Here is a 14,998-nt window from a genome sequence, read left to right as displayed (position 1 = left end):
CTTTGCTGAATTACTAAAATGTCTGGACAGCAAATACTGAAATCTCTGGAACTGGCCCTGCTAAACACTGTTCAAAACAACAAGGGGGCTTGTCATTTCAAGTCCCTAATTGGATATATTCGTGTAGCTGCCCAGCTGAATATTGGAAAGACCTAAAGGGTGCTGTGTTAACTATTGGGGGGGGGGGCTTCCCCCAAAAAAGAATCCTGAGGAAACTATAGTTTACCCCTCACATGACAACAATTCCCAACATCCTTAATAAACTACAGTTCCTGGGGTTATTGGGGAAAAGCCATGTGCTTGAAATATGTGTTAAATGTGCTTTAAATGTATGGTGTGGATGTGCCCTACTTTGATCGTAAGATTCTAAAAATGCTACATTCTGGTGGAGAAAAGGGGGAGGGGGAGAGATAAGAGGCGAAATTCCTATCTGTTTCTACACTACACCTGTAGAACATCTAGCAAAGAACAGAGTATAGTACCATAACAGCAGCATATGTACTTTCTTGTTTACAGCTTGGAAGGGTACAGAGCAGGATTGGGCAACCTGTGGTCCTCCAGATACTGTTGGACTCCAACAACCATCAGCTCCAATCAGCAGTCAATTTGCAAGCTCCTCTCTGGAAGTCCATGTTTGCATAGTCATGCTAAGCCATAGTTTGGCTCACCATGTCATGTGAACTGGGTCACTGTGGTTTGCTTTGGATACACAGTGTTCCGTTGCACCAGAAGCGGTTTAGTCATGCTAGCCACATGACCCAGAAAGCTGTCTGTGGGCAAACGCCGGCTTCCTCAGCCTGAAAGTGAGATGAGTGCCGCAACCACATAGTCACCTTTGACTGGACTTAACCATCCAGGGGTCCTTTACCGTTTCACCTTTTTTACAACACTAAACTATGGGCTTGTGTCTCTTCCCGCCCTCTTCATTAGTCTCTAATTCTCTGGCAAGGCTACAAAGAGATCAGGAACTTTAGACTTTCGTTTTTAAGTGTTTGCAATTTATTGTTATATCGAAATCCAAAACTGATTTATCTTAACTAATTTTCACCATAGGTTGGGGAAATAAGCCCTGGGAAATAAATTAACCATGGCTTGATTTGTTTCCCTAAACCATAGTTAAGATTGACCACAGTTTATCCATGTTTGAAGAGTTAAAACTGGAAGTGAAACTTTAAATAGCTTAGCACTATGCTTGAATGAGGCCTGTGTCTAGGCCAAATTATCTCTACACATATTCAATGATTTACAAGTTATTTAGTTGTAATTTGTGAGGCAATATAATGTTCAGGCACTAGGTGATTTGTTTACAACAAAATACCTTAGGAATACCACTGCCTAAAGAGACTTACTATCTTGTATTACAGTGTATCAACTTCTAGTCATATGTACATATAAAGACAACAGCACAAGTAGTCCATTTCCCACCATTACTTACCGAAAGATAGGAGTATGGCCAGGCTTTGGTTTGTTCCAGGTGAAGTGTGAAGGAACAGAAAGAAATTGGTCACCAGACAAGTCTTTTTTTAACATATGCTGGGCTCCAGAGCTATCATCTATTGCTGTTTCAAGTGATGGTGATAAACTACCCTGTTCTTCAGAACAAAGCTCTATTTTTCCTGATATAATGGCAGTTTGATCCTCAGAGGTCTTTCGTGTTTTAAGAGGGATGTCAGTCTCTGCACAACACTGAAAAGGTGAAAGGCCAGGAGTCAGACCATGAAGAGAAGAATTTAGCCATGTGTCTTCAGTTATACTTCCCCTAGGAGAATGTCCTGGAGAGGGAGTTGGAGAGTGGTGAGGAGAAAGTGAACCAACATAACAGATCTCAGCACTAGAATGTCGCCGTTTCCCACACGGTGATGTAGGTCGCGATGATGGTCTTGAGGTTGGCCTAGGGCTAAGCCAATTTTCATCTGTGATACTAGTCCTAGGAGAATGACAAGGAGATTGTCTAGGTGACAAGGCATGCCCAAATCCATAAGATTGTTGCCAGGGTTCATCCACTGGACAGCCCCTTGGAGAACCTCCAGGAGATGCCAAAGGTGATCCAAGGGTAAATCGAGCAGCAGCTTCATTCAGTTCTGAATCCACATCATCATAAATATGAGAAATCGACTCACAAGAGGAGGCATCCGAGAACCAGCTTCGGGAGGAAATGCTGCTGGCAGGACTTGGGCTAAGGGACGATTCCCTGTAAGATGGCTCAAGAGGAAGATACAAATGGTCCCTTGAAGGCCTTTCCATATATTCATTTTGAGGGCCATTTGTGTGCAATTCATTTTCACTGGCTTCTATTCCTTGATGACAGTTAGGAGAAATAGATGTAATTTGAATGCTAGGACACTCAAATGTCTTAGGACCACCTAGTGCACTGTACTTGGATTGTGGTACTTCACACATTCCTTCATAGCTTTTATGACCCTGCAGTCTAGTAGGCGAAGACAAAGGAGAATGATGTGACTGAAATCCATGACAAGGGATACAAATAGGATGATTTACAGATGATGAATGATCTACACTGAAGATGCACACAGAAGCACAGTCATCAGGTTCAAGATCTGAAAGAGACATTGAAGTGCAGTTATTGTAACTTGGTAAACTATTTAAATACTTTGTTTTAGAAATTTTTCATTACGCTGACATTTCTAGCAATTCCATTACCCTTCTTCAACAAAGTGTCCAAAACAGTTAACATTTCAAAATACTAAGAGAGCAATATAAAAGAAAGGCACAGGAGATAAAATTAATATAATATAACCAAATCATTACAAAAATTCATTCATTTTTTTTTAAAAAAAGTTTGATTCATTAATAAAAAGGTAACATCAGATCAGTACCAAGTTTGTTAGCTTCCTGTAAAATTTGAATTCTACAGAAAAAGAGCTTCTTCCTTCAGTATGCTTATTTTATTTAGACAAGCTGCCCTATCCTTGAAGGCAGACAATACTCACTATTTAAAAACAAAAAACAAGAAGCCTATCCTTTCCAAACCACATGTACCAGATTCATGCACATTCATTTTCTGTGTGTGTTCTTTCAAAGAATGGTTAAAAAAACCTAGCAGCCTAACTGTACTTCACATTTTACTTCTAAAGGATCTCAGCACATAGTGCAGTTCACACAAATGGCAACAGAAATACTTCAATTATTGAAGGTCATACTAAAGCTGGGCAGCATCTTAAAAAAAAAAAAGCAGCTTTGCTTAGAAGTGCCATACTTTTCGCTTCATAAGACGCACTTTTTCCCTCCTAAAAAATAAGGGGAAATGTGTGTGCATCTTATGGAGCAAATGCAGGCGGGAGGCAGGCGGGAAAAGCACGCTCTCCACACACTTTAAAGGGAGCGCGGCTCTTGCTGGCTTTGGCGGGAGGTGGGGGAAGTGACAGAGGCCATCCCTCTGTCCCTTCCCCTACCTCCCACAAAAGCCAGCAAGAGCCGCGCTCCCTTTCACAAGCCGCGCGGAGTGTGTGTGCGGCTCTTGGGGGCTTCTCCCTCCTCGGGGAAAAGCCTGCAAGCGCCGCACACACGCTCCACACAGCTCGTGAAAGGGAATGCTGAGCAGAGCCTGGGATGCTCAGCGCTCCCTTTAAAGAATTTTTTTTTTCCTTGCAATCCCCCTCTAAAAACTAGGTGTGTCTTACGGAGCGAAAAATACGGCAAGAAATACGGTATATCATCAGCTGGGAATATTATCTTCATATTTTTTGTTGAAGTCTATACATAATTTGATTCATTAATTACTGCCAGCATTAGTTTAAACTAGGAAAGTGATGCTTTCAATCCCTTCCTTGCAGCCCCAACCAGAAACAGCAGGAATATAGGAATCTGTTGTTGAAGAAGGCCTTGTACTACTAAAATATGCTTTTGCATCACTTTGAAACAGAGCCTATAACTTTACAGTTCAGTGAAACAGACATTTGTGAACAAAAGATTCAAACGATAGTGTTGATTTCATGAATTACAATACCAGCAGAATGTCATTGCTGCTGCTAAACAAACAATATAACTGCTCATTCAACATTGTTTGACACATTTCTCACTTGTACAGTGTAAATGCTAAATGTGCCTGTAGCTTTCTTTGAGACCAAGATTTGAAATATTCCTCCTTCTAGTATATCCTGACCAAAAAAAAGGTCTAACTGGTTTGTACAGCTACCCTTTCCAGCACAAAGGCCAACAAATGCATGTTTAAAATGTGGCTACAACAAAATGAGCACCAAACCTCATGCATTTTTAAACAAACTGTTGTTTTCTCATTAGAGAACATAATCTACACAGCAGCAGCAAATCCACAGTATATTTAAGGCCACTTAATACATTGCAGAATTCTTAAAACAGAATGCTATTCTGTATGAGAATGAATATGAAACTTTGAATAGAGACCATGGACAAATGCCCTTATATGTGGGGTACCTCTGTCAGATATACTTGGTCAGAATCTTCCTGCCTTCCCCACTGTGTATACACATGTTGGAACACACACACATGTAAAATTGCCACTCACATACTATGGCCCACACCAGGGACGAGGAACCTGTGGCTTCCTGTATGTTGTGGGACTCCCAACACCCATCAACACCAGCCGCCATGATCAATTGTCAGCAATTATGGGAGTTCGAGTCTAACCATATCTTGAGGCCTAAAGCTTCTCCAACTCTGGTCTACAAAGAGGTGCTGTCCATATAGGAATTGCACAACTAAGGGACATGGCCTTTTAGGACAATAATCTCTGCACTAATCCAGTGTCAGAGAAGTGCCAAGCTGAGCTTTCCATTGTTTGTATATACACATGCCAAATGACCTTTTGTTGGTGATGGCACACCAGCATGTAAAGTTAGGCTAATTCAACTTCACAGCACAGACTGCTATTAAAGCAACAAAGCCTGACCTAGACAATATGTAATACAGGCAACCAATTCACATGGGGGTTACATTCTGGAAGCACATATGTTGGTGGGGCCTGCGTAAGGCTGCCCTGTCCCATCCCTGCCCTCACCAGTTCTATCCCTTCTGTGATGTTTTTGAGAGGTTTTCAGGTCATCTCCAAGTTCAGTGTGCTGCGCATTGTGCGAAGTCAAGCACATATTGGACACACCTAAATCGCTCGCTGCCTGTATTGTGCATATATGTAACTGAATCACTGAGCACAAAAGTTAATGCAGACTTCATATAAACCAGGTGGGGGAACCTTCAGCCCTCCAGATACTGCTAAACTATAATTCCCATCATTTTCTAGATTCTTGTACTAATGAGGGTGAACGGAATGGGAAAACATTATCAAATAAATTTAGACAATGCCAATATTACTATACAGTCTCTAGACAAGAATCCAGAAGCCTAATGTTTTGGCATTATCACAGAAGCTAACACAGTAATTAAACTGCCATATAAAAGCAAATTGTCCTCTCCTCCACACATTTGAGCCCAGACATGACAAACTCACATTGAACTGCATGATCAAGTAACTGTTTTTATAATGTAAGATTTACTATAACCTTAGAAGATACCTTGGAGGAGCAACAAACGCTGACAACTATTAAAGAACATCCGCATCTCCCTTAGTTGGATGTGTTCCATGTGAGATATGCTTCTCCTTCCATAATAGTATTTTCTGAGAATACTGAGTCCAAAGAAACCACCTACACATTGGCCTGATTCACACACAATGTTAAACCATGGTTTGGTGTTAAATGAAAACCCAACCCAGCATCTTGACTATGGTTTATTAACTATGGTCTGTTGGAAAATAAGAATCCATGGGATGCTCTTGGCTTAATAACCTTAATTGTTGTTTAGCATTATGTATGAACCTGGACATGTTATATGTGTGGTTTGCTTGTCCTGCCCAATTTACCCTCCAAGCTACAGAGATGCTAGCCAAGAGCAGATGAAAAATGAAACTGCTCTCACTGTCTGTGCCAGAAAATATGACATTGCTGCTAAGTCTGCCTAGTAACAGGATCCTTTCCCTGCCCAATTCCTCAACCTACAGCCTTTGCTTTACAGCTGTGACACATGGTGATGAAACCTTAAAGCAACTTCTGTTCTGTCCTCAACTAACAAACTGAACATCTCTGAAGTCCCCCCCCCCCCAAAAAAACACATTCACTGTACATCTATAGTGCAGAAAAGACATGAAAATTTAAACAGAAAGTTCAAGTGATTATTCTCCATTATGTATGGCTTTCACTACATTACCCAATTTTTAATTGTTTAAAAGGTGCCTTTTACTAGCATTTGGCAAGTCATGCCTCACATACTGCAAGTCACAACTACACAAATGAATACAGTGCTTGTCAACATGTTTTAAAAGCAAGAAAAACACCTCAGCTAAGATACCCACCCCTAGGGTATGCCAACAACTCTCTCAACAAATTTCTCTTAAGTTCCTCTACAAACAGTTCATGATTAGTGAGATCAGGACTTTTTTTCAGCCGGAACTCACTGGAATTCAGTTCTGGCACCTCTCAGGTGGGTGCCATTGCCATTAAAGAGAGCAAGGGAGGCATTCATGATGAGTTCTGGTACCTCTTTTTCCGGAAAAATAGCACTGAATGAGGTGAACACTTAGCCACAAGCCCTTTTTCGGACAACATGCCAACATTTCAAGCCAAACCTTAGTTTATTTCAGTACAGTGCAACAGTAAAAAGAACTTGGAAGGAGCAAAGTGGATCACATGACCTTGCTAAGTCATAGTTTGGCTTACAAGTTTTGCATATCACCTCTCTATGGTTTACCTTTGGCTTAGTGCAGGCATGGCCAAACTTGGCCCTCCAGCTGTTTTTGAACTACAGTTCCCATCATCCCAACCACTGGTCCTGTTAGCTAGGGATGATTGGAGTCCCTAAAAACAGCTGAAGGGCCAAGTTTGGCCATGCCTGGTTTAGTGTGATGTACAAACCAGACCAATGCATTCAATACGGTATTTCTGTCTATACCAACTTTAGTGTGCACCCCACACAACTAGGAAGTCAGTCACTACAATTCCAATCTTATAGAAAAATCAAAGCTTGGAAGAAATAACTTGCTCCAAGATTCAAGGCTGAACTGGGATTTGAATCCCAATAACCAGTTCCAAAATTCAACCATTCTATTAACTGGCTCATAACTTCACTTAATTATAATTGCCTCAACTGTATCTGTCAGTTTCATTTTCAAACAGTTTTTTAAACACAAACAATCCTTATCTCATATAAACATAACTTTTATTCTGCAATGATCTGAGGCAAGACATGAAAGCTTACTGTATTCGTTATAGACAAAATAAGGAACACTAAAAATTAAGAGATAAATAAGTCCATATGTTATGTAAATTATGATGAGCTAACCAAATGCCCAACATCTTCAGGGCTGTGTTTTGTTCTCCATTTATGATAACACTCACTGCTGTAGATTTATAAACAAAAAGAACTAAAAGCTGGTTAAATTACTAAGTATTTTGTAAAGTGATACAAAACAGGCAAGTAGTGCAAGAAAACAGTTAGAATTCTAAATACACCAAGCTCTTGGGCACCTGCTCAACATTTTAGTCTTAAAGTCTCTCTCAATCAAGTTCCACTGGTTTTCTCCAGAAAACCACTTCAAGTAGGATTTTATTTTATTTACTCATTCACTCAAGAAACACTCAGTTCTCCCCGCCATGAAGTTTGGTAGTGTCATGATGACCATCTCAAGCTTGTTTAGGGTAGCAAAATACAGCCACATGTCTCTCAGATAAGACTCAAATACTACATTTCCTCTGGAATGTACCTATTATAACATGTCAAAACCTTTGTTTTTTGGCAAGACCAATCCAGAACATTCTGGCCACCTGGATTACTGCAACCATATTTTCTAACTTTTTACTATAACTCAGCCACCTGTAACCAGAATAAGGCAGCCAAATCATTCACCTTACTTAGACCTTGCAATGCCTCAGCTTGCTTCACTGGCATCTTGTCCTTTTCAACAACCAGCACAAACTTCTTGTCCTTAATTTTAAAGCTCTCCAAAAGCTTCATATTCCAAGATATCACTGCCCATGATTATCATACCTCCCAATTACTACCTTGAAGCAAAACCTCAACCTAAAGACCTACTGATCACTTAAATATTATCATCCTCCCATGCAGCCATTCCCTCCTGCTGGTGCTACCTCCCGGGATACATACACTGCATGAATCCATCCTTTAAATCCCTCCCAACCAATTCTTCTGTGAAACCTCTCATTCCACAAAAAATTAAGTATATATAACTGTATTGCTGCACAATCATCCTATTACTCTTTCTTGATCTTCCTCTCCCTTTTTAAATTATGAGCTCTTACAGACAAGGAGCTGTCCTTTGGCTTACATTACTCCGTAAACTGACAGGTACATAAATGGCATTAAATAAAACATTTTTATGGCCATTATCTCCACAGTTTTTTTAGTTACACATGAAAGCTTTCCCTCCTAATTAACTAGGATAAAAGATTCTTTTGCTCACTTAGGAAACTTCATCATGCTAAATTCCACCACCAGCTCCTCCTCACCTGCTTCCAGAATTTTTTTAAAAAAATATATGCCTATTGTCAATGATGCTGCTGTTTCTAATTTGTGCATAAGTTAACAGCTATGATATTTATTTTGTTCTCAGAATTACATCCTCTATACTTCACCATATAGCTTATGAGGCCAAAAGGCAGGATATGAATGTTTTAAATATGCAGTCACAACCATGTTTTTAAAAAAGGGTAACAGAAGGCAATAAGTTTCAAAACATGTACAAATATGTTCATGTGTGTGTTTAAAGGGTTATCAAAAGTGCAACTCAGTCAACGTTTCTCTCAAGAAAATCCATGTTACTTTCAAGTAAATTGGGAAAGTTTATTTAAAAGAAGCAATATACTTTCATAAAATATTACAACATGAACTTGAAAAGGCATGTTACTTTTAACTCCTACAACCAATGTGATATCCACATCAACATCATCTGCCCCATTTCTTCTCCTCTTAAATAATCTAAGAGAAGAGGAAGGCATGCCATGAAAGCTGAAGTTCATCCAATAGGCTAGCCTGGTTTGTACATCACATTAAACCATTGTTAAAATAAACTATGGCTTAATGTAAACAAGCATTGCTAAAATAATGGGTGCTTCCTTCCTCCTCTGCTCCTGCTGCTATGCCCATCGGGCTAATTGACACTGACCCAGTGGTTTTGCCTACCTCATAGCAATCATCACAACTGGTTGGGCATTGGGGCAATCCTTTGTTTTGGATGGAGGGGAGGTTGTAGTTTCCGCCTGCCCCTACAAACGCTGGGGTATCCGGGGATCCAGGGGGAATGGCCATGTCCGCGTGCCCTGGCAGGGCCTGGGCTGAAGGCACTCCCCCAGACGGTGATCCCTGTGGGGGTCACCCTATTGAATGTAAGTCTTAGGAACCCCCACCTGGATTGACCATGCATCACTTCTGGCAAGCGGGCAGGAAGTATTTAGATTGCCCAATGCCCTAGCCAAACCACTTTCATCTGTATTCAATAAAGTTGTGGCCTGTTTTGACCCAAAGCCAATCTCATTGGTCTCTTATTATTTGGGTTGGAGTATGGGAAGTCCGATGCCTGGTCCTGAAAGCCATGCTGTGTAGCATGTGGTGTCATCCAAACTCAGACCTTTCACTCATGGTTTAGAGACAAAGTCACAAGTCTTGGTCTAGATGATACAAGTGATACCATGGGCTTGTTTCCCAGTAGCTTGATTGCCATATGCCAGCATGCAGCACATTCACATTAAGCTACAGTTTATTTTAACTATGGTTTGACAGGACACGTGAACCAAACCACTTTCCCCTCTCCTCCATTCTGTGGTGACTGAAACGTTTTGAGGCTCAAATTTTAAGCTATCATATTTCACCAGGTCCAGTTAAGATATATACCATGCATAGCTATAGTAATTTGAACAAAGTAAAATTAATAAGTATGCAAAATACTATTCAGGATACCTATTCCTAATACAAGCTAAAAGCAATTACTGTAGATTTGTTTTCCTTCTCTGCATTTAAACAAACTACCACCATTATCCTCCCTATCTTCAGAATTCAAGGAAATTTTGCATCTTTATTTGCACAAAGTTTGGTAATATTGTGTGTGTTATGTAAGGCACTTTTTTCATAAATGCAAATGGACAGATACAAACAAAGGCAGCAACAATCAGTGCGAACAGACTAACACTGGAACTAATTATGTGGGGCTTATTTTAAGTAGTCATCCACAAAAAGTGTTAAGTCGTTTACAATATGAAGAAGCTTGCAGTGTGAGCTTATAAATACAATACTACCCTGTCAAACTCTTCAACCCCTTCATTAAAACTGCCACAATCCTCAAAGAGCAGCCAAAAAACCAACCTTGCACTTCCAATAAATAACTTTGAACTTTTACAAAATGTCAATACATAAACAGTTCAAGCTATTTTAGCCTCAGTCCTCTTTTTATTAGCAGCCTCTTTCAGCAGTACTGTCAGTAATGGGTTTCTGCACATACCAGTTTTATAACTCTGAATTCTGTACAGATGAACTACCATAGCTACCTGATTTTAGCCAGTTAAACACATTTTGCTGCCAAAAATCATATTTAGTAAGAACATTCTACAGTATTTAACAAGAACAAAGGCTTGGTATATAGATACTGGTGTGATGACAGAGTCTAGAAGACTGTAGGATGAAACGGAAAAACAGGCTAAGAGGAAGGCACATTTGGCAAACCCTCACCATGATCAACTCCTGCCTGGAAACCTATGTCCCCAATGTGGAAGGATGTGTGGATGCAGAATTGGTCTCCACAGCCACTTATGGACTCACTGTTAAGACTGTGTTCATGGAAGCCAATCTTACACAGCTACAAGTGATCACCAAAGAAAGAATAAAGAAAGAAGATCAACAGAGGGAAGACTTCTGTGGGTTTAAATTTATGATCACCCAGTCCCTGAGTCAATCTTTAGTTTTTTAAACCATTTTCCTTTGGTGGGAAAAGCCTGGGACCTGGACTGTGGCATCAATTTCTAAGGGCCAAAGACTGCTCCCCCAACATGCATGTCACCACCGTGTCCCTAATTAAATTGTAATTTGTATGGATTTTAGCCATAAAGTGTTTGGGGAACCTATCCAGGCTGAAAAGGAATATTTTAAAAACAGTTCATCTCAACTCTAAAACCCCTCTATTCATATCCAATTATTAAGGAACATCTAGTTACACTGGCGGGACGCGGGTGGCGCTGTGGGTAAAACCTCAGCGCCTAGGGCTTGCCGATCGCATGGTCGGCGGTTTGAATCCCCGCGGCGGGGTGAGCTCCCGTCTTTCAGTCCCAGCTCCTGCCCACCTAGCAGTTCGAAAGCACCCCTAAGTGCAAGGAGATAAATAGATACCGCTTTATAGCGGGAAGGTAAACGGCGTTTCCGTGCACTGCGCTGGTGCCGGCTCGCCAGAGCAGCTTCGTCACACTGGCCACGTGACCCGGAAGTGTCTCTGGACAGCACTGGCTCCGGGCCTCTTAAGTGAGATGGGCGCACAACCCTAGAGTCGGACACGATTGGCCCGTACGGGCAGGGGTACCTTTACCTTTTACTTTAGTTACACTGGACCTATAGCATCCCAGTTGAGTTATCTTTAAAGACTTCCTGATTCTATCACTTGCATGCAGATACACAGCCTTTCACCACAAGGCATGGCTCAACTTTACATCATATTCCTGCAAGTTCCCTTCCAATGCACAATATCCTGTCCACACATGCAGCAAAAGTGCACTCTTTTATAAATGAAAGGAAAGACAAAACATGAAATATATTAAAGTAAAATTAAGCAAAACAAAATGATGAGGTGCTAGTGCAGAGGATTTGCCTTTGTTCTACTTGCAATGGTGCTTCATAAGTGGAGCTGCACAGTGGCAGCCAGTATGTACAATTTTACTGAAGACTTTAAAGAACACAAGGAAAGAAATCTCGCAAGTGTGAAGGAAAGGACAGTTATGGCACTTGCCACTTGCTAACGTCAGTATGATATAGTGGTTAGTGTGTCTGACTAGCACCTGAGTTTAAATCCCCACTTGGCCATGAAGCTTGCTGGGCCAGTTACTACCTCTCAGCATAACCTCACAGGGTTGTCGTAGGGTTTAAATGAAGGGGAGAAGCTTGGAGAAATGCTCTTCTCAGGGAGGCAAGCCTGGCAGCATCACTATCTGCTTTTAAATGCCAGGAAAAAATATTCTTATTCACCTAGGCTTTTGGTCCTCAATTTGGGGGGTCCATAGATAGGTTTACTGCCTCTTCTTCTACTCATCTTTCTAATGTGGTAAGCATTTTAGGTTCTTGTTTTAATGTTTATTTTTACCCTGCAAATAACTTTTCTGAAAAAGCAAGCAATAAACTAATAACAGTAACTATTCCAAATTAGAAAAACGTTCATGCCTATTCACCTGATGGGAATTCTTATGAGGAATGCAGCTAATTTAGAAGTCAATGAAAGATTAAGAATACTGAAATGTAGGTGGAACCTGATGAACAAATCACGTTGAAGAAGCTCATTTGAATCAACAATACTTGCTAATCTATTTTTAAACAGTTTTTTCTAGTATATTTTTAAAAACATGAAGTGCATTTTCAAAACTAGACTTCCCAAAATAGCCATGTGCTATTTGCGTATCATCTTCACTAACATCCTAAAGCGTTAGCCTTATTCCTTGCTTCCTTCATTTTTTTCTTGGGGATATGTGGTTATGCTATGTTTTAAGAGATTCGTAAGTTATTCATTTCACAAAAATAAGTGGCTAACAATGCATTTCCATGCTCAAATTAACTTTTAAGGCACTAAACAGTTTAATACTGGATTACCATATAGTCTACCCGTATTGAAACCAACTTCCTCAGAACGTGGCGAACTCTCCTTCACTGGAAGTTTTCAAAGGGAGGTTAGATGGCCATCTGTCTGTGATTCTTTAGCTATCTGTGATTCTTTAGCCCCATTGCAGGGGGTTGGACTAGATAACCCTTGGGGGTACCTTCCAACACTACAGTTCTATGATTGTGCCCATAATCAAGTTCTATGCACGTTATACAAATATTCTTCAACAACACAGTACAAACAAGATTACTGTTACCATCACTAACATATAACTTGGTCAAGGATTCGTTGAATGATAAAAGGATATTTTACACTGTGCTCTTCTTTAGAAGTAACCTGCCTCAAAATGTCCATAATCTTCACAGAGGCTTTCATCAAAATACTGCCAGTTTCAGTTCCTTCATACACTTGCTCTTTATTTCCTTTTTCGCAGCTTGTTCATAATCACCACGCACATGCTATTGAGACCCTGTTGCACTTATTTCACTAAGGCACTTCAGGATTCCTCAATTCTAGGTATGCAGCTTTCAGGACCACTGAGGGCCAAGGTGATTTGAATATACCGTATTTATTCAAATCTAATGCTCACTTTTTCTGGCCAAATAACGTTGCAAAAATTAAGCTGTGCATTACATTCAATGGCACATTTACATTCGCCAACAAATATATTTTTGGTTTCAAGGTTCTGAAAACTGAGGTGTGCATTAGATTTGATGGAGCATTAAACTCGAGTAAATACAGTATTTATCTTCCACAAGCAGTTTACTTCCTAAGACAACAGCTTGACAGATTCACCACCAATTCCTCCATTTTCACACTACTGCATAGCCTTTGGAATAGCAGACTAGTCTGTTCAGGTTTGTGTCCCCCAGAGGAATGCAGTATTTTTATTTTTGGTAGTTGACTTCTCTTGTGTTTAAGTGGTTTATTTTTCTATATTTTTTTCTTGGAGGATAGAAACTTCCTACACTTTTTTCATTACAGTACTTGCATAATTCTTACAGACCATATACACTAAATTACTTCGTTATCCCACCTGCCATAAATAAATTACCTTAAAGAAACTGCCCAAAATAAACCAAACACCTCCAGAAAACAGAATCATAAACCAGTGACTTCCCAGAAAGTTATGGAACTAACAGACCATATCACAAATAAATAGTCTGAATGCCAGCTCTCCCAGTAGGCTTCTTGGTTTGAGGCTTAAATTTGCTAAGTTTGGTATTTGATTTAACATCAGTTTGTAAAAGCACCAACCATTCAAATAAAAGCTGGCTGCAGAATCCTCAGTTCAGCTCACTTAATGACCATTTGAAATTTGCTTTATCAATGAAATATTACAGCTGGGCACCCCAACCACCCACCCCTTTTCGTATGCAAAGACAACTCCAGATACAACCTCCAACCACCCCTCTCACTACCCGCCTGCTGCCTTAACGCCGCAGGAACCTCCAAGAACACAGAGTTCATAGCTCAGTAGTAGAGGATGTGTTTTTCATGTGCTGAGGTCCTAAGTTCAATCCCTGACAGTTAAGAGGATCTCATATGACAAAGCTGGGAAAAACCTCTGGCCTGAGTCACTGCCAGTCAGAGGCAGCAATAGTGGGCTACATGAACCAGTTCAGTATACAGCTGCCTCATATGCGCAAAATACACTATGTTCAACCCAAGTTATTTTCTATCAGCTTCACAGAAGTTTCCAAACAGGATATATACAGTCTCCCTCACCAAGAGTTCAACATCTCACAACACTTTTTGGGATCTTTGAGCCCAAACAAAACATTCATTATTCTTTCCTCATTCAGGACCTGAAGAACTAACAATCTTATTCATGCTTACTCAGAAGCAAGCTTCATTCTCTGATCCATCTGTCCTTGAGCATTTGTGGGGAAGAGAACCAATGGGGTGGGGTGGGGTAGGAGAGAATGTCCAGAATTCCATAATAAGAGTATAAAGTTCAATGGGACTTGCTTTGAAGAAAATGTACGAAAGACTGAAGCTACCGTAAGAGTCAAATCCTATGCATAGTTACAGAGTTCAATGCTACTTTGTCCCCTGAGAGTGCATACAATTGTATGCATTTTTTACACTCAGAAGTGAGCCCAATTTTAGTTTGTACGCTCCTCCAAGCAGGCATCTGTCCTGCTA

The 14,998-nt window shown here is 40.4% G+C and overlaps 1 protein-coding gene across 1 annotated transcript in view; it reads right to left on the bottom strand.

The window, feature by feature from the left end:
* The window catches only part of NFATC3 (nuclear factor of activated T cells 3), a 50,682-nt gene that overhangs the window by 34,171 nt on the left and 1,513 nt on the right, over positions 1-14,998 (bottom strand). Inside the window, exon 2 of the mRNA XM_083452612.1 lies at positions 1,436-2,558. Coding sequence (XP_083308738.1) covers positions 1,436-2,558 — 1,123 coding nt within the window. The remainder of the gene's footprint in view (positions 1-1,435; positions 2,559-14,998) is intronic.

Source organism: Podarcis tiliguerta, assembly GCF_965153285.1.
Source record: "Podarcis tiliguerta genome assembly, chromosome: 8".
Classification (NCBI taxonomy): domain Eukaryota; kingdom Metazoa; phylum Chordata; class Lepidosauria; order Squamata; family Lacertidae; genus Podarcis; species Podarcis tiliguerta.
The sequence above is the reverse complement of the archived record's forward strand: the minus strand, read 5'-3'. Positions and strand labels throughout refer to the sequence as shown.